The sequence below is a fragment of the Pristis pectinata genome, chromosome 7, assembly GCF_009764475.1.
Source record: "Pristis pectinata isolate sPriPec2 chromosome 7, sPriPec2.1.pri, whole genome shotgun sequence".
NCBI lineage: Eukaryota > Metazoa > Chordata > Chondrichthyes > Rhinopristiformes > Pristidae > Pristis > Pristis pectinata.
This window is the reverse complement of record NC_067411.1, coordinates 6,882,774-6,909,032: the sequence shown is the minus strand read 5'-3', so window position 1 is coordinate 6,909,032 and position 26,259 is coordinate 6,882,774. Positions and strand designations below refer to the sequence as shown.

The 26,259-nt window shown below is 41.0% G+C and overlaps 1 protein-coding gene across 7 annotated transcripts in view; it reads right to left on the bottom strand.

The window, feature by feature from the left end:
* Nucleotides 1-26,259, bottom strand: part of htt (huntingtin) — a 184,871-nt gene that overhangs the window by 108,850 nt on the left and 49,762 nt on the right. For 3 of the 7 annotated variants that reach the window (XM_052019338.1, XM_052019340.1, XM_052019341.1), the window contains 7 exons: nucleotides 24,830-24,910; nucleotides 23,387-23,880; nucleotides 18,620-18,743; nucleotides 14,570-14,688; nucleotides 5,650-5,761; nucleotides 5,423-5,560; nucleotides 2,387-2,545 (listed from right to left, as the gene is read on the bottom strand). In XM_052019338.1, the coding sequence (XP_051875298.1) occupies nucleotides 2,387-2,545; nucleotides 5,423-5,560; nucleotides 5,650-5,761; nucleotides 14,570-14,688; nucleotides 18,620-18,743; nucleotides 23,387-23,880; nucleotides 24,830-24,910 (1,227 nt within the window). The remainder of the gene's footprint in view (nucleotides 1-2,386; nucleotides 2,546-5,422; nucleotides 5,561-5,649; nucleotides 5,762-14,569; nucleotides 14,689-18,619; nucleotides 18,744-23,386; nucleotides 23,881-24,829; nucleotides 24,911-26,259) is intronic. The other 4 variants (XM_052019342.1, XM_052019344.1, XM_052019343.1 and 1 more) reach the window with 2 other exon arrangements.

The following is a 26,259-nucleotide window of genomic DNA, read 5'->3' as shown; positions in this document are numbered from 1 at the left end:
ATAGCAAATTGGTGAGGGCGCATTTGATGAAATCACCCTGCTATAGGAAAGATGCCATTAAGTTGGAAAGAGCAGAGGACTCAAGGACTGAGTTATGGAGAGAGTTTAAACAGGTTGGGACTTCCTTCATTAGAGTGTTGGAAAATGAGGGGTGATCTTATGAATGTGTATAAAATCATGAGGGGCATAGATGGGGTGATTGCACACAGTCTTTTTCCCAGGGTTGGGGAATCAAGAACTAGAGGGCATAGTTTTAAGGTGAGAAGGGAGAGATTTAATAGGAACTTAAAGGGCAACTTTTTCCACCCAAAGAGTGGTCAGTATATGGAATGAGCTTCCAGAGGAAGTGGTTGAGGCAGGTGTAATAACAACATTTAAAAAGGTACTTGGACAGGTACATAGATAGGAAAGGTTTTGGAGGGATATGGGCCAAACACAGGCAAAAACGAGCTCAGCTTAGATGGGAATCTTGGTCAGCATGGACCAGTTGGGCTGAAGGGCCTGTTTCCACATTGTATGACTGACAAAATTTCAACCAAGTTTGTTTCAATTTCTGACATGAAACAACTCAGCAAAAACATCTCAACCATGTTAATAAGTCACATCCTTTTCATCTGGACCACTCTGAACTAAACAGAAAATGCTGGAAACATCCACCTAGTAGGCTGCTTCATGGAAAGAGAAACAGCTTAACATTTCAGGTCAAGGAACCTTTGTCAGAACCCTGTGACTCATTGATTTTGTTTTAATTTTCAAGGAAACTTTTCATGGAAGGACTGAGAGGGTGACCCAAGTAAGATGGACAAGAGCTCAGAGAGACTGCTATCCTTGGTAGATCACAAAGCAGGAGCACTTCTAACAGATGTAATTGGCACTAAACAGCACATAGGGCTGGAGAGGAAGGCACAAAAGATGAACAGGACAACAAAGGAATTTGTGGACATTCAGTACTGATATTTTTCCATTTACTGTTTTCAACACACTTTTCTCCTACACATTATTCTAAAGCCAATAACTGCATCGTTCTTTCCTCCAACTACCCAAGGCTGAGCTAGACCATTCTTGGCCTGAAACTATCTCATGATTTGTTTTGTTTCTGATATACAGGAGAGCTAATTTTCCAGTTCTGATGAAAGGTCATTTATCTGTAACATTCATTGTTTTTTTCTCTCAACCTAATCCAAGCACTTCCAGCATTTTCTATATTTATTTCAGGGTTCCAGCACCTATGTTGTTCTTGAAAAATCTACTACTCAGATTTAAAGTTCCTAACTGGCCTGGTATCAGTTGCTGTTTGAAAAAGAGTTCTGAACTTCTACAACACTTGCAGGTAGAAGTATTTCTTAACATTATGTTTGGGTTCTAACTTTTAGACCGTGTTCTCAATCCCTCAACCTACAGAATTAGTTACTGTTTCCCATACCTTGAAATTCCAATCAATTGCCCTTCCTAACCCAAATTCCTGGAACTACAAAGTCAGTTTTGTTATTTATCTCCTTGATTTATCCCCTGGTCTAGGTATTGTTCTGATAAATCTACACTGACCTCTCTCCAAGGACAACGAATCCTTTCTATGGCACTGTACCTCAAATGGCTGACGGTATCACATGAAACCCATAACCCATATAACCCAATGCACAACATCACTTTCTCCCAATTAGTTGCTCTCACCCAAGACAAGCTACCGTGCTTTTCTATTACGTAAAACCAAGATCATTTCTGGCTATGCGAATTCATCGGTAAATCAGACTTCCCTGAAAAATAAGTTTCAATTTGTTAAACTGTAATGTGTGAAGACACTACACAGAGAAAAGGAAGAAAACTTGCAATATCCTTCCATCTCAGAATTACAAACTGCATCAAGAAAGAATCATCTTTATGATTACATGGAAAATGCACCACAGGAACAAGTTAACTCACTTAACTTTTTACATATGCTTTACTTGAATATCTTCCCTCCCTACACCATGGACCCCATGACACAATCAAATGTAGAATGCTTGAGAGGATCAGGTTCCAATGTCAGGTGGCTAATGTGTTTTTTTTAAAGAAACTGTGGGGACTGTCAGGGAAAGTAGTTGAGGCAGGTACAATAATGACATTTAAAAGACATTTGGCTAATTATAAGGATAGGAAAGGTTTAGAGGGATACGTGCCAAATATGGGCAAATGGGACCATCTTAGGTGGGCACCTTGATCAAAAGGCCTGTGACAGATCTGCTGTTGACTGACTGCCATGTTTAGTTACCATCTTCAGTGTGATTCTGCACAACAACCAAGATGGTAGAAGACAATCTAGACTTTTTTTCCCCGACTACAAATTTCAGGGAGAACACAATAACATCACACAGACTAACAGCATATCAACAGAGTATTGTCCATTTACCTGTAGCGCCTCGTACAGCAGCAAGCCAATTTTCTGGATTAAATCGAGTCTTAGTCAGAACTGAGTGAATAAATGTTGAACAGAGGAGTGCCGTGGCACCTCTTATTTGTGGATCCCCATGGTTGACATATTTCAAAATATCTGATATGCACTGTTCTTCTGTGGAATGAGAAGAATCAAGACATGACTTGGCCATCGCAGCAAACATTCCACATCTAAACAAATTCTAAAATATGCATATGCTGGAAATTAATCCAAAAGAAATGTTAGAAAATGCCCAGCAGGTATGCCAGCAATCTAATACAACATAATAGTACAAGAACGGCATTCATCCATTGACCTGGTCTATTAACACAGGGAACACCAGTTCAATACCCACCACCGCAGATTAAGAATCTTAATTTGTTTGAAAAATAAAAATCAGTACAACGAGAACACAGGAGTAGGCCATTTCGCCCTTTAAGCTGCTCCACTGTTTGATAGCATCATCGGTGATTCAATGTTAACCTCAAAACCACTTTCCCCACTCTCCCCACATCCCTCAACTCCCTTGTAGTTTAAATGTCTGCCAATTTCCACCTTGAAGACATAAGAACATAAGAAAACAGAAGCAGAAGTAAGCCTCCTAGTTCTTCTGGTTTGGTCCATATTTCATTAAGTTCATGGCTAACCTTTTTCCTTAATACCATTATCCTATCTGAATATCCCATTGTTCCCTTAATAGCCAGTAATCTATCGACTGGCTGATTCCCCACATACCTCCAGGGTTGATAACTCCAAAGGTTCACCACCTTCTGAATGAAGAAAACTCTTATCTCAGTACTTAGCCAACTCCCTTATTAGTATTTGCTCTCAGGTAAGGAAACTAAAATTATACACAATACTCCAGATGTGCTCCCATCAAGCTGCAAGATGTCTTCATTCCCGTTCACAAATCCCCTCAATGTGCCTCTTGCTTTCCTAACTGCTCCCTGCACCTACATGTTGGCTTTAGGTGTACAAGGACAAGTAGGTCCTCTTGACCATTAATGTTATCCTCTCTCTCATCATTAAAAAAAAATCATCTGCTTTTATGTACTATGCACCGAGGATAACGTCACATTTTTCCATCTGCCCTGTTGACTTACCCAAATCCCCCTTGAAGCCTCCTCACAACTTACAATTTCGTATGATGGCAAAGGTTTGCAGATGACACCACCCTAGTGAACTGGACCTCAAACAACGATGAGACAGAGTACAGGAAGGAGATAGAGTCTTATGGCATAGTGTCAAGAGCACAACCTTTCCCTCAATGTCAGCAACAGGAAGGAGCTAGTTTTTGACGTCAGGAAGCTGGACGGAGTATATACTCCTGTCTGTATTAATGGTGCTGAGTGGAGACGGTTGAGAGCTTCAAGCTCCTAGGTCCAGCCAAAAATGTTACAGCCAAAAAAAAAAAGCACACTCATGCCTCTACTTCTTCAGAAGGCCAAGTAAATTCGGCATGTCCCTGTTGACTCTCATCAATTTTTTTTTATACGTGCACCACAGAAAGCATCCACAGAAAGCAACTGCTCTGCCCAAGACCATAAGAAATTAGAGAGTTGCAAATGCAGCCTAGTCCGTCAAGCAAACCAAACTCCTCACCACCAAACTTGAGGACAGCTTCTATCCCACTGTGATCAGGCTCTTGAATGGACCTCTCATACACAAAGAGATGAACTCTTGATCTCTCAATCTGTCTCATCATGGCACTTGTACCTTAGTTATCTACCTGCACTGCACTTTCTCTGTAACTGCAGCACTACATTCTGCATTGTTTTCTTTTTATTACTTCTATATCAATATATATATATAACATATCTGTCTGGATGGCACACAAACAAAAGCTTTGCACCATATCTTGGCACTTGCGCAATAATAATAATAATAAATGAATGAATACATAAATAAGGCATTTGGTCTCCTCAGTCAAATCACCAACATAGGTTGTGAATAGCTGCAATCCAAGCACAGATCTCTACAGTATCTCACTAGTTACAGTCTGCCCACCTGAGGAAGATGTTAATTCCCACTCTTTGGTATCTCAATTCTCCATCTACACTAGTATACGTCTCTAATTCCATGTGCACCACCCTTGGTGAACAACCTCCAATGTAGGACCTTATCAAACACCTTCTGAAAATCTAAATACTTCACATCCACTGATTACCCTTCTCTGTTCTACTAGTCACATCCTTAAAGAAGAACTCCAGTAGATTAATCAAACACCATTTTCCTTTCATAAATCCATATCGACTCTGCTCAATTCTATTATGCATTTCAAGGTGTTTGGCTATTATGTCCTTTATTAAAGAATTCCAAATGGGCTCAGTAAAGTGCTGTACAAATCTACAACTATGACAATAATCTTTCCCCCCCCCCCCCCCCCCCACCAAAAACTGCAAAAGGTATCTGTGGAGCAGGATACTCAACAAGTTCACTAACTTACAAAACCATTCCCTCAAGATTCCCATTGACTAGGCTTTGATCCACATAGGGCTGGGTACACCATGAGCCTCCCTTGTCCTCACATATGAGATACAAGCTCACAGTAGATGGGCAAGATAATTTATGCCATATGACATCTTTCGTTAAACTCATAATCGGAAGGTCCAATCTAATTCCTGAGGCAATAGATACACAAGTGGAAGTGGAGGGAATGGAAGAGGAAGCTAAGGAAGAAAGAGGAGCAGGTCAGTAGGGGAGAGGAGAAAGAAAATGGTGGGAGGGGAAGGAATAGGAGAAGTGTAGGCAGACACGGAGTGGAAAGGGGATAAGAAATGAATGTGAAGAAAGATACTGGGCAGCAGGAGAGAGGTGGGAGACAAGGAGGGAGTAATAAAGTAATTCATTATTTTTACATTACAACTGATGTACTTGAGTTTTCCTTGGTGGAATTAACACGATCTTGCAATAAATTACTGACAATTCCAGAAAGAGAATATTCAATGAACTACTTCCGTAATAAGTGCAGTTGTAACTCACTGTTTGAAACACCCCAGACCATTCAATTACCTTGAATCTCTAAAACTTCAAGTGAAGTCCTGTACAGTTTGTTGAAGAAAGCTTCAGGATGAAGTCCAATGGCTGCTCCAATACAACTTACTGCCAATGCTTTTACACTCACCCTGACCTCTCTATCAGGGATAAGACCTACAAAGAAAAACCTTGCATGAAAGATAATATTCCACAGTAAGAATAAGAAAGGTAAAAGCTGAAGCATTTCAAACATTGCAGCTTACCATTCTTCTGACCAGTTAAAAGAAATGATGCACTAAGGAGACGAACACAATGGACTAAAGGTGCCGCATTCTCATCAGTATAATGGCCGATGTCTCCCTTTATCCGGCAAGGCTGTTTAAAAGGAAAAAAAAAATAAGAGGTGTACAATTTTTGAGCTCGAGATCAAACTTTGTGTAGTCATCAAGTTCACTGAGTTTTGAAGTATCCTACGAGCGTTTTTTCTCCCCAACTGCTGGAAGCACTGGTGCATCACAGCCACTTACAGAGGCAAATATCCGAATCATTTGGATCCAATGCATGACCTCCTGGTCCTGCCTTAGCCGATCCAACGTGTCCCAACAGCTAGACAAGGGAATCTGCTCCGGCCTTGCACTCCTGCTCACCATCCAACGAAAAGTGTTTATGTGGCAATGAAGTGAAGACCAGCTTCAGTAACAAACAACCTGGAGGAACTCAATGGATTAAGTAGCATCTGTGGGGCAGGGGGAAGGAATTGTCGACATTTCAGCTCAAAACCCTGCATCGATATTTTTACTTGAAACATTGACAATTCCTCCCCCCCCCCCCCCCCCACACAGATGCTGCCTGACCCACCGAGTTTCTCTAGCAGATTGTCTGTTGCTCCAGATTCAAGCATCTGCAGCCTCGTGTCTCCATCTTCAGCAATGCTACCCGAGGGAGAAGGGACTTCCTGACACTCGTGACAAACAAAAAATGGTCACGAGTGGAGTGTAAGAGCAAAGACTCAGGATTTGCACAGGTAAAAGGGATGTCATCTACCTTCAGACATTTATCTGTAAACATTAATCCTCAGATCAAACACCATAAATTCCAAATGTGTCAAAATGATGAATGACAATCCCTTCAAAAGACACTTCAAAAATGGGAGAAGCTATTATCTGCATTGCACAAATAAAGAATATAAAACACTCTCACATAAAATATTTCAAAAGAACATTTAAATGGAAAATTGCATAGCCGGGAAACAGCTGGAAGGATCTAAACTTCTTATAAATGATTGAGCTAGCAAAAAAGAAACTGTAGATTCATTACAAGTTCTATGCAATGCTGCCATTGTAATTACCTTAATATACAAACTATTTGACTACCCACAAACAGTAATAAGCTAAATGATGTTTTAATCAATTTTTGTTGGAGGTAGGTGAGGGAAAGAAGAGTATTACCAAACATTGTGCTTGGATTCTTTACAGCCACACCAGCAGACAGCAGTTGCTCCAGTTCAATGTACTGTCAAGAAGATGGGACCTTCAACAATGCATCTTCCTTCTTCTTCAACAGCCCCTCAAGCATCAGGGACTCCTTGCTTCCACTCCGGTCCTGTGAGTTCCGAGGACAATCTGGGACCTCAGATACTATCACCAATGGGGCATTAGGTGAAAGGTAGGTGTGTAGATTTTGAGGTGCTATGCAACTTCTGCTGTTTATGTTGGGGTCTATGTGCTTCACAAGCACCGACAAGGTTCTCAGTGCCATCACAAGAATGTCCCCTCTCCACTGTGTGGTCATGGGTCAGTGATTTTCAATAATTACTGGGGATGACCCCTTTTCACCCAAGGAAGCTGAGAGCATTTTGGATCTTTTCCCCTATCCACATGATACTTCTCATCCTAATGGCAGAGATCCAAATAGAGCACTTGTTTCAGAAATCTGGTTTCTGTCATGGAAATGACGTGACTTGCCTAACAGAGCCAACCCAGTGTTATTAGGGCTAGGGATAAGAACACAAGAATTGGCCACTTGTCCCTTCAAGCCTGCTTTGACATTCAACATGGATGATCTTCACCTCAACACCAATTTTCCACCCAAACACCACATACCCTCTAATATACATCAGTTTCTGTCTTGAATACAATCAGGGACCAAGTCTCCACAGCCCCCTGGGGTAGACAATTCCAAAAGGTTCACCGCCCTCTGTGTGAAGAAATTTCTCTTCATTCCTGTCCTGTTGAATGTTGGATCAACAGATTATGGTGGCCATTGCAGCTTCAACTATGCATTCAGGTCCTGTGCTTGAACCCATAACATTAATATAAATTCACATATTAGCAAATAAAGTCAATCTTTGATTCGAGACATTAGCTTCAAAGATTTGCAACTTATGAATTAGATACAACTTCTCTCATTCCCATACCAAAACAGGCCAAAATGCTTGTTAGAGAACCACCTTGTAAATAAATGATTCATGAAAATGAAGGACACCAACATAAATTATTCAGGTTCCTGAGTTCAGAAACCAAATCACATCCACATACAAAATATGCAAGTTATTTACATGATTTTCCCATTTTCAGTTTTCAATCTAGTACACCATGCCACTTCCCACCAGAACACCTTGTGTTCCAATATATTCAGCTGCACATTTATTGGAGGAAGTTTAGAGTTGGAAAATAACAAGTCCTGAACTTATCTGGGCTTGTTACCCACTAAGGGAGTGCTGTACTGTTGGAAGATACCAGCACATGAATATCCTATCTTCTTTTCTAAACTTGGTGTCATTTTCCAACTTTAAAAATGAAACGAAGTTTAGAAAGGAAATTCTTCCAATGCCCTGGCAAATATTCCTCTGCAGAACAATTAGCAAACAAACTCCAACTGGCTATTCACATCACTGTTCCCTGCAAGACATCAACTACATACAATTCTAAACATTTATCAACTAAACCAAACTGAACATCAAGGCCTCTCGCCTGATGCACTTTAAAAGCTTATATCGCAAATATATATTCTATTTTTTGACTCTCAGCAGCTGTCGATATGGGGAATGTTTTCAAAATACTGCATCTGCTATTCACAGTTCTATCTCCTCTACATTTGGGGGGGTGGGGGGAGACTAATGCAGATTAGGTAACCCCTTATGGAATGACCTGATTCAGTGCACAGCTCTGACACGAAAGATCATTTTGAAATCTCTATCCCATCCCACGATATTCTCAGTCTCTTACACTGCTCGAATGAATCTCAATGGAAGCAAAACAAACATCTCATCTTCCAACTAGGCACAATACAGACCGAGTAAAAATTTCACACAGCCATTATACTTGATTCATTGGAGACAAGAAACTGCAGATCCTGGAATCTGGAACAACACACAAAACACTGGAAGCACTCAGGTAGCATCTACAAGAGGAAAATGGATAGTCAACATTTCAGGTCGAGAACTTTCACCTGGGTCAAGGTCCAGATGAAGGATCTCAACCTGAAACATCGACTGGCCATTTCCCTCCATAGATGCTGCCCGACTTACTGAGTTCCTCCAGCATTTTTGTGTGACATTTTATTCATTGGTGGGATAAAAGCATCACTGCAAAGACCAGCTTTTATTGCCCACCCTCAAATCCTCGAGAAGCGAGAGGCAACCCGCCCTCTTCATGAACCTCAAGTCGCTAAACGATTCAGTAACATGGGAAACGAGCAAGAAACTGGATGAGGCAGCAGACCAAGCATGACTTTACTGAATGGCAAACCCCAAGGGGTTGTTATGCCTTCTCCTGGTCCTACAACCTCAATGTTGACAGTCAAAGTTTCAATCATTTTCTACAGTAGTCCATTCTGCAACCATACCCCACTATAAATAAGTTTTTCCTGCTCCTAGTCGTAAAGCTCTTAGATTTAATAATGAGCCTATGCCCCCAGCGTGACACCCACTCAACCACTGAAAATAGTCCAATTCTATGTACTCCACTCTTACATAATTTCTGATTATGCCACACTCTCCAGGTATTTGTACCTTTAAATCAAATTTTTGTATTTTAAACTTTGGCCAAAAGTATGAGTGAATCTGCTCTGTACTCTCTCTCAATATCAATACATTTCATACCCTGTAGAAACATGCACAAACCACTCCAACATTTGCCAGTCCAATGTTTTGTGGTCATGCTACAACATCTCAAAGTAAAATGAACAATTAATAATTCATCACATTTTAGCAGATCGAAAATACCCTGTACTTCATTTATACAGAAAACCAATGCCATCAAACAGAAAAACAAACTAACAAGGGCAAGTTTGTGGAAAGTCATTTTAAAAAAAAGGAAAACCTCTAAGCTCAAGTTATGCTCTACTTATTTATAAAAAAAACACCTCATTTTTTTAACATTAGAAAATGGGAAGTTGGCAATCAGTTTCTACTGCTTAGCAGAATTGATTCTGCCAGAAAACCTTAGGAAACTTTATATTCAACCTTCAACAAATTGCAGTTTATGCAGTTGTAACAAACCCATCTAATCTGCTTCTATAATAAAACCCAGTTTTGCAGTACTCACCAAATAAAACAATATATTCCATTATGTTCACATTCAATAGTTCTGATGCAAACCATTGCTTCCTACATGAGCCAAGATGAATCATACTAGGAAAAAATGGCAAGTTAATGGCTTTACGAAGATCCTCAATGAAATTTATGCATTTTTTTTCCCCCATCAGATCTGACAGGAGTGACTTGTGATAATAATTTGGTTAATCTGCACATTTAGTAGGTCAGAAATGGGATACAGATTTGAAAAGGTCACAAGAATCGAGAACAAGATGCATCATAAAAGCCTGCATCTAAGTATATGCGTAGCACTGCTAAGGCAATGAAATGTTTTTGAGCACTTTGCAGAGTCATCATCTCAATGCCAAGCCAGAAAAAGAGACAGTAGGACAAGCTTGGCCCAAAAAAAATAAAACTTATGGAGTACCTCAACAGAAGAAAAGAGATAGAGATGGAGAGTGGTTTAGGAATTCCAGAGTATAAGGGTTCAGCTGTGGAAGGGACACCCACAAATGGAACTGCAAAGAAAATCAGGGTTGTCAGAGAGCTTAGAACTACAGGAATGACCTATAACGTACAGCTATAATGTTGGGAATGAGCTGCCAGAGAAAGTGGTTGAGACAGGTACAATTCAAAGACATTTAGACAAGTACATGAATAGGAAAGGTTTAGAGGATATGGGCCAAACGCAGCAAGTACGACTAGCTTAGCTGGGCATCTTGGTCAGCATGGACAAGTTGGGTTGAAGGGCCCGTTTCTGTGCTGTATTACACTACGACTCTATCTGGAGGAGGTTACACAGATAGTGAGAGGCAAGGCCAGGGAGAGATTTTGAACACAAGTATGAGAATTTAACATTTTAGCCGAGCTGGCTTATGAAGTACTAGGTGAACTTCATTTGGTGCAAGTCAGAATAGGAGCCCCATAGCTGAAGTCTGAAGGTGGAAGATAAGAGCCCAGCTCAATCACCTGGTACATCACTGGAACAGCAGGACTGAAGTAAACAAAGATAGGGATGAAGCAGCTGACTTCTCAGCCCATCAACATCTTGACAGATGGAAGAAAGCCTCATCATAAAGAACAAATAGAAAATTGCAGACCACGCTCTAATACAAGTAAATTATTGTACATATAGGTAGAGTATGTGCATGTACAGGCATAACCTGTGATTCATAGATATTTGTGCTTTCAAAAGTTAGACCGTTTGCCCCAAGGTTCACTTATAGTACTAACATTGGAAAGGTTCATATTGGAAGCAAATTTAATTAGATGACAACATGCATTTAAACAAGGGACTGAGGAGTTTTCAGAGCTATAAATAACCAAATTACACTATCTTACATTCCCTGTGTAATTCTGAGTAGCAGAACATTGATGACTTATTAAAAGCTGAAGTAAATTAACTTGAGACTCCTTATCCTGTTAGAGAATACATTTACAAATTTGCAGATTTACCTCCTGATGGAGTTTGCCAAGCTGACAGGTGCCCATACTAGCTACTTATATTTTCCCTCTACACAGTTTCAGAGGCTCCAGATAATTGCGCAACAAGCACAAGAACAAGATTCCAAATACCATGCTGTAAATTAACCTCTACATAAAGTAGGTCCATGGTCATCTTCATTCAATCCAAAACCTATCAAACTACTATCAAAATAATCTATTTTTGTGCCCGACAGTTGCATTTAGTGAGGCAAGTGCTCACTGGAAATGACTGTGGAGAGTCCTACTCCAGAAATATTGCAATATTACCCAAAATCCAACTAGTGATCACTGGTGTGCTTGCCAAACAATTATAGATTCATAGAGATATACAACATGGAAACAGGCCCTTCGGCCCAACTCGTCCATGCCAACCAAGGTGCTTACCTTCTCTAAACCCATTTGTCTGCTTTTGGCCCATATCCCTCTAAACCTGTCCTATCCACGTCCTATACTCTGCATTCCATTTTCTTTTTACTATCTCAATGTAATTATATATGGCATGATCTGCCCAGATGGCACAAAACAAAAGCGGTTCACTGTATCTCGATATATGTGACAATAATAAACCAATACCTGTCCAAATGTCTTTTAAACACTGTAATTGTACCTGCCTCGAAGGCCTTCTCGAGCAGCTCGTTCCATATACCCACCACCCTCTGTGTGGAAAATCTTGCCTCTCAGCTCCCCTTTAAATCTTTACCCTTTCACCTTAAACCTACGCCTTCTAGTTTTATACCCCTCTACTCTGGGAAAAAGACTGACAATCTACCCTATGTCCCTCATAATTTTATAAACCTCCATGTAACCCATCAGCCTCCTTCACTCCAGGGAAAACAGTTCCAGCCTATCCTAGCTATCCTTATAACTCATGCCATCCAATCCCAGCAACATCCTCGTTAAATCTTTTCTGCACCCTCTTAATCACATCCTCCCTATAGCATGGCAACCAGAACTACACACAATGCAGCCGAACCAATGATTTGTGCAACCGTTAACAATGTGGAAACCTTGGTGTATCTTGGGCAACCAAAGGCAGAAATGGTACACGTCACAGTTGCACGTTGAGGCTTGATGCTGATATTTGGGCAAACTGAGTAGATTGCTTCTGTTGCTGGAACATACAGGTTTGGGGCTGGAGTGGTTCGTTGACTTCACCTTTCAAGGTTTCTTATTTATTCAACAAATAGGCACACCTTTTGTGTGCTTTACAAATACGATTCAAAACACAGTTCAGTATTGCAGATGGATAAGCAAAAAGTTCTATAATCAGATCTTTGATCAAGTTTTTGATGCAAACTGACATTTTGAGGCCAGATTTCACACCACTGTCTTTGAGCATCCAGACCAACAAAAGTCTGATAACTTGACCAGAAACATTTTATTACATCGTCCCTGCTTCTTAACGAGTGGGCAATATCGTCATACTGTGGGAGCCCAGGGATGGCCGTGATCTTTATCAAACTCTTAAAATACAGCCAAATCCATTTTTGCTGTGCAGCTGAACACTAACACTGGCTGCCACGGGAAGGACAAGAGCACCACTTACTGCTCACAAAGGGGTTTTTTTTTAAAATCCTATAAGTCAATCCACAGGCTGCAAGGACATAGACATCAGGAGGACACAGTTGCAGAGAGGACCTAAGCTTATCAAGGAGGTTAGAATCTTTGCTTCCTCAGCAAGTCTCACTACAATGTTTAGTCTGGCTGCTTGAGGAACAAACAATTGAGGCAAAGAACCCAAGAATTCATCTTGCTTAAAAACTGACATAATTCAGGAAATGCCTGCTTGGCCTATCAGACCTCAGATAGTCCTTTAAAAGAATAATCCAATTAGACCCATTCTCCTACTCTTTTCCTACCAATATATCCCTCTCAAATATTTATGCAATTCCCTTTTGAAGTTTACGATGAAGTTTGAATCCAATGCCCTTCCAGGCAGGTGCATTCCGGATGACAATGCATTGTGTTAAAAAATATCTCCATGTGTCTGGTTCATCTGCAAGTTTAAATTGTATTCTTTTGATTAATATCCCCTTTGGGTGCAAATCATTCCTCCATATCTGCCCAATGAAAAACGTTCCTAATTTTGAACACCACTATTAAAATCTTTACTAACCAGCCATGCCCAAAGGACACATCGCCAGCTTCTCTAAACTTATCCACATCTTTCAACTTCTGCATATATTTGGATAAAATTTAAAATAATAATTTGAACTAAGGCATCTCACAGGAGTGTAGGCAAATCAAATCAAAAGTGATGCTGGGACTGCTAATCAAAGATCCGGTCCAACATAGGTTTTAAGTGGCATCTAAAAAGTGAAAAAGGTTGAGGGAGGGAATTCCAGAGCTCAGAGCCTGGACAGCTGAAAGCATTGCATCTAACAGTGGAACAAATAAAATAATAAGTGCAAGAGGCCAGAATTCAAAAGAAAGCAGAGATCTCAACTGCAGCATCCCTAATACCTTGACACCTTTTCTAAAGCTATACTGTCCCCTTTGACTCTCACCAACTTTTACCGAGGCACCATAGAAAGCATCCTATCTGGATGTGTCACAGCTTGGTACGGCAGCTACTCTGCCCAAGACTGCAAGAAACTACAGAGAGTTGTGGACACAGCCCAGCGCGTCACGGACACCAGCCTCCCCTCCTTAGACTCTGTCTTTACCTCTCATTGTCTCGGTGAAGCAGCCAGCATAATCAAAGACCCCCACACCCACCCGGGACATTCTCTCTTCTCTCCTCTTCCATTGGGCAGAAGATACGGGAGACTTAAGGACGGCTTCTACCCCACTGTGATAAGACTATTGAACGGTTCCCTTATACAATGAGATGGACTATGACCTCACGATCTACCTTGTTGTGACCTTGCACCTTATTGCACTGCACTCTCTGTAGCTGTGACACTTTACTCTGTACTGTTATTGTTCTTACCTGTACCACATCAATGCACTCTGTACTAACTCAATGTAACTGCACTGTGTAATGAATTGACCTGTACAATCGGTTTGCAAGACAAGTTTTTCACTGTACATCGGTACAAGTGACAATAATAAACCAATACCAAGAATTAAACAAAGCAGCCTCTTGCCAGTGGAAATAGTTATCCCATATTTACTCTACAAAAAGCTTGCATAAGAATTACAACATAAAGGCATCTCACCTTGGTTTCAAGATCTGCTGACTCAACGCAGTCATCCTTCGACACAAAACGATCAACACTGCTGTCAGAAGATTGCCGACTGTGGCCCATGTGACTTAACAAATGAGATTTGTTTACTGCTGTAAGATTAAGAGAAATTATTTTTCTCCTCTGCTCTCTTAATATAAAAATTTTCATCTTCATTTACTAGGTCAACTTGTGCCACTCACCGGCTAAAGTTAGCTGAGTAGCAAGTCAGAGTATGTGCTTTGCTACATTTCATTCAGTCTTAAGCATATAATGCAAAATGACACTCCAGCACAGAGCTCAAAGAGTGTGTTGTACTGTCGGATGTGTAACGGTTTAAATTAAACATTAAGACAGAGGATGCCTTGCCTATCCTTGGTGAATGTTAAAGATTGCATGGTACTACTTAATCCCAAATTCTTCCTTGAATTAAGTCAACAACCCTGCCTAAAGCACTGACAGAAACTCATCAACTTGTCATTTACTTCACTGCTCCTTGTGGAATCTTGCTCTGCACCAAATGGCTACCAGCATCCTTGCTGAATTTTGAAGTGAAGCATTGTTAAAAGTTCAAGAAACACAATAAAGCCCTGTATTAGTGTACTGAAAAGTCCTCCGTGGTTAGGGAGAGCCCATAAGCTGCCCAGTTTGGTTCAAGATTCTCTCCACCTCCCGGAGTCTCGTAATAAAGTCAAAATTCCTTTCCGAAACTCCTCACCTGGGTAAGAGGGCATTCAAACTTGGATTCTCCTTATATACTCCAGAGGATCACCACACAACTTGTATTATATGCTCATTCCTTAATTCTTTTCAGAATGTTAGTCCGCAGGACAGCACGTCAAGCCTTCAAGGGCTGTCGCTACAACATAGGGTCAATGTCACCAGATACTAAATTTTTCAATTTCATAGAGTTATACAGCACAGAAACATGCCCTTCGGCCCAACTCATCCATGCCAACCAAGATGCATCTCTCAGCTTAAAGTGTCCTAGTTGGGTAGTGCAGATTGGTGGCAGAGGAAAATCAAAATTAGTTTGGCCCCACTGGCAAATTAATTGGTCTTCGTAAAATGCCTCGTGTATGAGAGTGGCAGAATGTGGGGGAAAGGGGGAGGATGCAGAAGTTGATGGAATGTGGGGAATAGAAAACGGGATGAGTATAGCATTAGTGTAAATGGGTGTCTGATGATCAACATGGATTCAGTGAGCTGAAGGGCTCATTTCCATGTTGTATGATTCTACTACCAGAGTGTTCACCCTAGGCATAGAAGATGGACTTGGACAATCCACAATGACCAGACAGTGCTGTGTTATCAGGAGGTGCTGGCATTTATGCAAGACACTACTCCAAGGTCTATATTAAAACTAAGTTATATAGTTGGGTTAACGTAAGGTACAAATGGCTGAAGAGCTATTCTGCCTGAAAGTCAGCAATCCAAGCTGACTTCATGTAAAGGGTTTTTTTTCCCTCCAAACAGGCTGGCCTACAGAGCAGAGCAATTTAGATCCTTGAAGGATAATATTTTTTTTAAACCATTTAAGATAGTTTGTGCTGTCTCAGAGATATCCCTGATCTTGTAAACTTAATATGAAACGTGCACAAATGTGCAAAAAATACAAATGGCTCCATCAAGCCTGACTCACACCTATGACGGCTCACACATTAAGCTGAGACATTTCCTACCACCTCTTGGATAGGAATGGAGATAAAGCAAGGGGGGGGTGTGGTTGGAAGGTGAAAACAGGTCAACAAGAGTAAAACCATTCTGAAAGATTCGTCTCTGACCCTCTTAGGCTATGAAGTATGCTACAGTAAACATTACAACTGTTCCAAATAATTCTCAGACCACTGGGATGTAGACTATATCTGTTATCACAATGTCAGAACTTTCTCTCATAATTTTTAGGCCATTATCAAACAAGCTTGCCACTAATTAATCACAACCTCTCACACTAGCTCCACTCTCTAATTCGCCAAAGATATACGAACAGAAGGAAGCTATTCAGTTTATAAAGTCTGTCCCATCATTCTCTGTGGTCAAGAATGATTTGTGACCCCATGCTACATACCGGGATTTGTCCCACATCATAGAACCACACAGCACAAAACAGGCCCTTCGGCCCACCTCATCTCTGGAGGACTTCAATTACCAAAGTTCTATTGAACTTGGTTGATATCAACAACCTGACCTAGCAACTGCCATATGACAAAGCACTCCAATCCTCTACCACACTGAGTGAAAAGTACTTCATAACTTCATCCCCAAAAGATTTAACTCTAATTGTTAGGCTACATTCCCCAAATGATCTCGCTCTTGCCTATTGTGAATTTACCACTGATTTGCTCATTTCATCAACATCCCTTTAGTCTTGAATATTTCTGTCTACCCCACTAAACACATTCTTTTTCTTAAAGAAACACTATTTAAATAAATGAAGTCCTAACACAGATCTCTGTGGAAAACCATTGGCCATGGCAATCACAGTAGCTGTCATTATCCTAACTCCACCATTTTCAGCACTCTATATTTGTGCTTTGACCTAGATTTCCCAATTTAAAATCAAAGCAGTCTTCCTTACAAAAATCTGGTTTCCCCACCCATTCTCCATTAAGTCACATGCATTGAAGATAATCCAGATGATGCTTGGTCTCTGACCTTGTGAGCAAATAATCCTCAAATTATGACATCTGTACCTTCTCCCAAACCAATCATATCAACAGATATTTTGGGGAAAGCAGACAAGTAAATATTCTTTTTCCGAGCGCACAGCTAAAATTTGTTTTAGCTGTGCACTCCCTCTACACAGTCCGAATTTCAAAAAGAGCAGAAAGTACTTCAGGAGACAATCTTCCAAATCCCGTGTCAGCTGTCATCTCTCAATTCGGTGCCAATTATGTTACACTGCAGGCAGTTCATTGCTGAAGACCCTTTCTGTATCAAGCCATGCCACTGTATGGCAACTTGAGTCAACATTCTAACTGGCCAGAGCTTTGCAAGTTCAAATCAGAGCGATTCAATATTATTTTATACGAATTTCACAGTACTAGATCCACTTTATCAGCAATGGAAGAACGTTGACATTCAAGCAAACTGCCTCTGCAAGGTGTTCTTTACATTTATTAAACTGTATTAATTTTCTGATCCAGTTCTGGCTTCCTTCACATCTTTCAAATCATAAATAATATTTCAACCCAGTTCCCCGACAAACAGGAGCAGACCATTTACCCCTCGAGCCCACTTTACTATTCAATAAAGCCTTTTACCTCTGTGCCACTTTCCTGCACTAAATATCCCTTGACCCCTTAATAAAATAAAACAAGGCATTATGCACAAGGAGCCAAATTTCAACAGTGGAATTCAACATCCAGTGAAGACTACAACCAAAATGCAGCATCCCAAGACTACTTCGCCATACTAATATATGATGAAAATGCAGTAATTAAAAATATAGTTTCTAATTTAACTGATAATTTTACAGGGTTGTTCAGTACAAAAGCTGGCCATCTGATCCAAATACTCTAAAACATTTCTGTGCCACGTGGGTCTCTTCCTAGCCCTTGTCCATTTAACCCCATCAAAATATCCATCCATTCCTTCATGCTTCATTTGTTATATAGTTTCTTATATTAATTACTCCTTACGGAGGAAATTTCCGATTAACTCATCAGGTAAAGAAGTTTCTCTTGAATTCCCCATTAGTAATGTTAGTGACTATTTTATATTCATGGCCCCTAGTTTCCTTCTCCTAGTGTAAAATCATTTCTAGTCTCATGCCATTGTCTGCCCTCAAAACAACAGCTGAATAAGTCATCCAAAATGGTCATAAAACAAGGAAAGGAATTAGTACATGAAGATATATTAATTGATACAAATGCTATAAATGTTACGTGGCTCAATTTATATGACTAGAACAAGAATTGCCGTTTGTAAAAACAGCAAGGTATGATTGAGACATTCAGGAAAAGTTCATGAAAGTCACTATCAAACCTTAATGCAGCTCATCACCTACAACCTGATTTGCTTTAACAGAACTTGAAAACATACTTAGAGTGGAAGATGTGAAGCCTTCTAGAAGTACATCTCCTGTGGTGTTTAAGGTATCCTCCTCCTCATCTTGAAGTTGTCCAATCTGCATTGCTGAATAGTGACTCTCCGTCCCATCGAGTACCTGGTTCAAACAGGGAGATCCAATGACCATTCTCAACAGGCTTAAAGGAGACATGGCATTTTCAATATAATCCTTATTTTTTTCCCCCACTCCTCTCCTTCAGGGTGTGACTATTTGCTTAGGTAAGGCATCTGGTACCTTCACACCCAAATTACTGGAGGCAGGGAATTCAGGAGTGAACATATAATAATGAGCAAGTAGTAAAAGGAGCTGTTTCCACTAGTTTGCACAGGAGAGCAAGAGGATGCAAACTTAGCATCAAAACAGAAAATAAAAGGGAGAAAAGGGTAAAAAATTTCAATGACACTTTTTTTTGTCAGCCAATGAACGTGAGACAAGCCAAGTCACGTCACAGCACACTCAAATGCAAACTGCTTGCACAGCACATTGTAGCAAATTGTCTAGAGTCTACTTGTAAAGAATCCCAATCCTATAAAACTTGATCAATTTCTACTACAAGATGTAGTTAGAGGATAATTACAAATATGTCTCTGCCAACTCAGCAAATAGTGGTTAAAAAAATTGCATGACTAAAATCAATCCCACTCACTTATAACTGTACATGTTCCAGTTCATTTTAACTGGGACTTACAGTTTCAATAGACTCAATCAATAAAAAACAAAATGAGGAATGAGGAACAAGGTGTGATTCAGTGCCTACGTAACATCGGCAGTATTTTATCTAAAAATGAGCACACTTTTTGCTCGTAAGGGGTGGAACCAGTAAAGTTATAATTCAAGAACAATATGTAGAAATCTGGGAATAACACATCAGGCAACAGCACCAATACAGAGAGAAACAAAGTTATGTTTTCAGATTGAAGGCTGAAGAAATAGGAACGGGAATCGGCCAATCAACCCCTCGAGTCTGTACCACCAGTCAGTAAGGTGATGTTTGATCCAATCTTGAACTTAAGACCACTTTCCAGTGCCTTCTCCGTTCCCCTCAACTCCTTTGCGGAGGCAGAGTCAACAGTGTGGCTGAGGGGACCAAATGCTCCATTTCCAAGTTTGCTGTTGGTACTAAACTAAATGGCATTGTCATAGAGGAGAATGCAAAGACTTCAATCACCACCTACAACATGCAAGGATGCAAGAAATAGGAGCAGAAGCAGGTCACTTGGTTCTTTGAACTTGCTCCAGCTATCAAAATTATGGCTGATTTTCGACCTCAGCTCTATTTCCACCATACTATCCCCATACCTCTCGATTCTCTTAAGATCCAAAGTCCATCAATTTCTATTTTGAATGAAGTCAATCACTGAACCTCCAGTGTTCTGTAGTACAGAATTCCACAGAATCATCACCATCTGAGTGAAGAAATTTCTCATCTTACTCCTTCCTACACGAGCTATCCCTTAGAGGCCGATCTCTGGTTCCAGATTCCTCAGCCAGGGAAACAGTGTCCCTACATCCAGTTTGTTGAGCCCTGTAAGAATTTTAAGTTTCAATGAGATCTCCTCTTGTTCTTCTGAACGAGAGAGAATAGGCCTAGTCTACTCAGTCTCCTCTTAAAGGCAAACACGCCATCGTTGGAACCAGACTAGTGAATCTTCATTCCATTCCCTCTATGGTGAGTATATCCTTTCCAAGGCAAGGAGACCTGAACTGCACACGAGATTCCAGCTGTGGTCTCACCATGGCCCCATATAATTGCAATAACACTTCCTTAGTCCTGTATTCAAACTCTCTTGTAAAGGCTAACATACCATTTGTATTACTAATCACTTGCTGCATATACAAGTTGATTTTTGGTGACCTACATTTAAGCACATCTAGATCCCTTTCTATATCAACACTACCCTGTCTGTCACCATTTAAAAAAACTCTGCTGTTCTGTTTTGTGCATCAAAATGGAGGACCCCACATTTTTCCTCTCACATTGTATTCCATCTGCCACATTCTCACCCACTCCCTCAAGCCTCATTACATTCTCCTCTATACTCACAATGTCATCTAATTTTATACCACCAGCAAACCTGGAGATATAGCATGTGGTCCCCTCAGTCACAATGATTCTGCCTCCACAGTCCTTTGGGATCGAAAATTCCAAAGATATATGATCCTTTCAGAAAAAATTCCAATCTAAAATGGGCAACCCCTTATTCTGAAACTACATCACTGGTGCTAGAAGCCCACATTAAATGAAACATCCTGTCCATATCCGACTTGTCAATCTCCCCCAGAACCTTAATCTGTTTCAATAGCTCACCTCTCATCCTTCTACACTCTAACGACCACAGGTCCAACAAACTCCATCTTTCTTCATACATCAAATATTTGATCCCAGGAATTAATTGCATTACTTCCTTGGCAAGTACATCCTTCCTTAAATATGGAGACCAAAACAGTCCTCAGTACTCCAGGAGTGGCTGCAAGTACCATGTAAGGCTGCATCAAAATGGCCCTACTTTTATACTTGCAATAAAGAACAACGTTCTATTAGCCTTCTTAATTATTTGCTGTGTCTGCATGCTCTCTATTTGCTTCATGTACTAGGACCTTTCCTGCCCATACCCCCACCCGTACCAGATCCCTTTATACCACAACATTTTGTAGTCTTACTCTATTTAAATAATAATTTGCATTTTCATTTTTCCTTCCAAAGCCAATAACGTCACACTTTGCCTTTTCCATTTTATTCCACGTCGACTTCTTGCCACTCACTTAACCTATCTATATCCCTATGCAGGCTCTCTGTGCCCTCCGCATAACTTGTTCATAGGCTACACACGCAATCCTTTCATTCAAATCATCAATATAGATTATAAATAGTCAAGGCCCCAGCACAGATCCCTGTGGAAGCTCTTTCGGTCACTGATTGCCAATCTGAAAAATGACCTGTTTATCCTGACACTCCTTTTTCTGCTCCCCTTATCCATGTCAATATATTATACCCAACCACATGCACTCATATCTTGAACAATAACTTTGTGTAGCACCTGATCAAATGCCTTCTGGAAATACATTACATCTACTCATTTCCTTTTGTCCACCCTGTCTGTTACATCCTGAAAGAACTCTCATAAATTTATCAAACACCATTTCCCTTTCATAAAACCTTGTCAACCACGCTTGGCTGCCTTATGATTTTCTAAAATGTTCTTTTGCTACCTCCTTAATAATGGATTCCAGAATTTCAACCCAATTACAAATGCTTGGCTAATGGGTCTATGATTTCCCAGTTCCTGTCTCCTTTCTTGAAGAGTTTGTAGTTTTCCAATCCTCAGAAGCCAGGGAATTTTGGTAAATTACTACCAACACATCCCCTTTCTCCAATGCCCCAGCATCCAGGTCCAGGGGCTTGTTGGCCTTTAGCTCCATTAGCCTGACCAATAATTTTGCTTCCCCTATTGAAAAGAATTGTTTAAAGATCCCCAAACCCCATGTTATCCATTTTAATTGGGATGTTTGTGTCCTCTCCTTGACATTAACTGGTTCTCTCCCAAAAGACACTGCCCAACCTGCTGGGCAGTTCCAGCAATTTCTGCATTCATGGAAAATCAAAGATTCTGGGAATGTGCTACTTGGTGAGATCTGCCAAGGGTCTTCTACCCAATAAAGATGCACACTTCAACTCTCAGCAAATGCTCAAGACATACTGTTTGGTCCCAGAATTCGCCAGCTAACCTCAGGACAGTTCAATCTGATGGTTAGTTACAATTGTCGAACCACTGCGCCATGTGTAGCCCATCCAAAGCTGAGAAACATTTGAGCAGAAATGGTTTGGCAATTGAATCATTTTTAAAAAAAGTCTATCATAATTGATTTTGCTATTGCTGTCAACATAACTTGAGATATTAGTGATAACAGAACCAGCATGCAGAGATTATGTATCGGCATAAGGGATTAAGACCCCATAATTCCTGGCAATAACAGAGACAAACATGACCAAAGGGCAGGAAACAGTTAGATCAGTGGGTACAAAAACAACAAGAAAGCTCAAATTTAGAAGGATCTAAACTAGGGTGAAAGGCAAGAGAAGAAAACAGCTCATATGTTCTACTCCAGTCCTGAAACAGCACCACATCAAGTGGCATGGTCACTACAGAGTTAGCATTCCTTCTCCTTTACATACTCGGTTTACTTTTTAAAAAAATACTAACTTAAATCCATCTTGTCAGCATGACTGTGAGGTGATTTTTTTTTTAAAAAGTCAAAACTAATTACTAAGGATCTACAAACACAGAACAAGAACAGTTTCTGTAATGCCTAGAAATAATTAATTGAATTTCTCAAAGCTTTCAGACCAGGCATAGAAGCAATGTGGACTTGCAAAGGCAAAGCACACTTAGCATACTTCCGAATTCAGTCAAGGTCCAGTGGGGGAAGAATCATAAGGTAGCCAGGCATCTCTTCACAGGCAGAAAGAGCAACAGCAAGAAAGAGAGCAGGAAGGAGCAAAGACGATGCAACAGGGGTGAACAAAGTGAGAGAGGGAGCTAGGCAGAGCAAGAAGGTGCTGCTGGGATGTGCAGCCAGGGCAGAGAGGCAGGAGAGGAAAATTCAAAAGGAACAATCGTCTTGAGTCATGTGCACTTCATGACCAGCAGAAGCCTAAAAGCCCTCCAGCCACAAATGAAGCAAAGAATTTTGGAAAGGGAAATTTAATGATGCTGTTTCAATGGGATTAAGCTGCTGACCTTTTCACTGCTACTAGCTGAAGAGAAAGTGGTAGTATCCAAGTCTGGGACCTCTACGTGGGAGCTGAGAGAGATGTCGGGACCCTCAGTGGAGGACTGGGATACCCCCTCAGAATGCTGCACACTTACAAGTTCTGAACTGTCCGACGGGGTCACAGCCGAATCTGGGCCCTCGGTGGTCTGTGAGCTCTCACTGAGCGGAGACGTAGTCTGATTGGTCCTGTCGTTCAGGTCTGGATTGGTGTCTGACTGGATGGTGCTAATCTGGCTGGAACTTCGGCTCAGCACTTCATCGACCACTCCCTCCACTGTCAGGTCCGACGTTGCTGAACTATTGAGATCGGCAGACTCTGCAGACTGCAGTGTATGCTGAGAACGTGGTTGCTCAGTGATGATGTCGTGCCCTGCAGAATCAGCCACGGGGCTTGTTGACCCCAAGGTAGAAGCACCCGAAGATGACGGCACATCACCTGTTCCTTCGCTATTCATTGAACCTAACATTACATGCCAAAACAAGACATTAGCAAGGAGATCTGTGATAACAGTGGACAGCATGCCATGACAGTTCACAACATTGCATGGTGTTAGAGTACAACGATTTACCAGGACATTGCCTGTCCTGGAGTCTCGAGATGCTTGATTATGAAGCAACAAATAATCTGCTGGAGGAACTCAGCAGGTTGAGCAAACCCTACATCAGTCCTGACCTGCTGAATTCCTCCAGCAGATTGTTTGTTGCTCCATTGCCTGTCATGGTTTGTTTCAATTACGAGGAGAAACCAGATAGACTCGTTATATCATCTTTGGAGTGCAGGAGGCTGAAGTGTACAAAATCGAGAGACAGAGAGAGGGTAGATTGTGGGAAGCTTTTCTGCCGTAACAGGTGGTGTCTAATTTTAGAGAGCATAGGTTTAGGCTACAGGGTAAGAATTGAGAGGGATCCGAGGAAGAATTTTTCCACTCAAGGGTGGTTGGAGCCTGGATGGATGGTGGGAGGGGCAGGTACTCTCATAACATTAAGTATCTGGATGAGCACCTGAATCACCAAGGATAGAAGGTTATGGACTGGGAAATGGGATTAGTACAGATGGATACTCGATGGCTAGCATGGATGTGGTGGGCCGAAGGTCCCATTTCTGTGCTGTTGACCAACACCACACCTGCTGAGTAGGTTTGTTTGCTGTGTCGTGGAATCCAATTTATCCAAGTGATACATTGACAATTTGATATTCTTTTGTCCAGTGAGAGTAGGTGGGGGGGGGGGTAGGGAGGAAAACAATGGGTCAAGAGGAGATTTGAACCACACTGGCTAATCTAGTGGTGGCCTTTAAAAGGAGGAATGGTTAAGTTCTTAGAGGGGAAAAACAACCGACAAGACTATCAAAACAAAAACAGTGAAGTTCAGCACTGGATTGCTTTTAAAACAATCTATGTGATTCGTACCTGGAAAAGTGGTTGTGCTGACTTCTGACCGGGTCTCTGCATCATCTTCAAGTCCATCCTCCTCTCCAGAAACCATTTTGCCTTTATGTTTTAAAAGGACACACACACATCGGGTTAAAATGAAGTTACTAAATGTATGTTTGGAAAAACAACAGAATTCATATGAACTACTGAATCATGAATAGAAATTCATTGTAAACTGATTTCATAATAACCCACCAGAATGGGTAAAATCCCACCACCGTATCACCTGAGAATGCTCTTAATGTAGTCTCAGATTCAGACATTCAGCTTTCACACAGAAATGCCCAGAATGTTGATACAGTCTCCTTCCTCTGCAGGGTAAAGTTCATTTCATTTCCAGTATTATTGTCACAAACCTGTTTCTCTCCTCCAGCCCAAATTTTTGTAACTAACTCGATGATACAGGCAAATCTCCAAGTGTCCCTGAGAAAGTAATGGCGAGCTGCCTTACTGGAATAGCTGCAGTTTGGTGAGTTCCAAGATCTTGATTCAGCAATAATGGCGATTATATTTAAAAGCAATATACTTCCAAGTCAGTGTGATCAACAAGTAGAGGGGACCTTGCAGGTTATTGCATTCCCACATCTGTCTAGGCGTAGATGTTACGTGTTTGGCAAGTGGCATTGAAGGTATTTGTTCATTGCTTTGGGACATGTAGATTAAAAAAAATGTGAACATGAAAAGGTCCCCAGAGGTTGGTCATCTGATCAATGACCTTTTTAATGTATATCAATCACTGAGAAGTGTAGGTCTGCACTTCGAAGTTTGCAGACAAATGGATCTCAGACATACAGAAAACAAAATCTCTAACTTAATTGCAGGAGAAGCAAAACCAACATCGATATCCTCACCCAGGGCAACATCCCCCAGCAGTGAAGCCTTAGTTACACTCTAATGGGCAGGCCAAGTTGTTTGCATGCCCAACAACAGACTACCAAAACAGAATTCCAAGCACCCTCACAGCAAGAGATTACCAGGTGGGCAGAGAAATTGAATTCAAGGTTACTTAAACTTCCTTGAAAACACAAAGTCCTCACCAACTTGTGAGAACCCCTGATCCATAACCAGAAACTGAGGGTGCGGCATTCAAGATGGCAATGATAACCTCAAGTCTATTTCTCAGAAGCACAAAGAAGCTCAGTGTAAAATGGTGGGAGGAGTGCATCATCTCAAAAAAAAAAAACACCTATCTGTCCCATCAAGCACCTGACAACCCCACCTGTGACAGGATATGCCAAGTCTTCATTAGCTTCATCAGCCAACTATGACCTACAGAAGTGGAGTGGAAGCAAGTCACCCTCGATTCCAAGGTACTGCTGAAGTGAAGGGAGTAAACAAGGAGAATCACAGACTGGTGACTTGGGTTGAGATATGCAAAATGTTCTAGCCGGAAAAATGAGATGCAA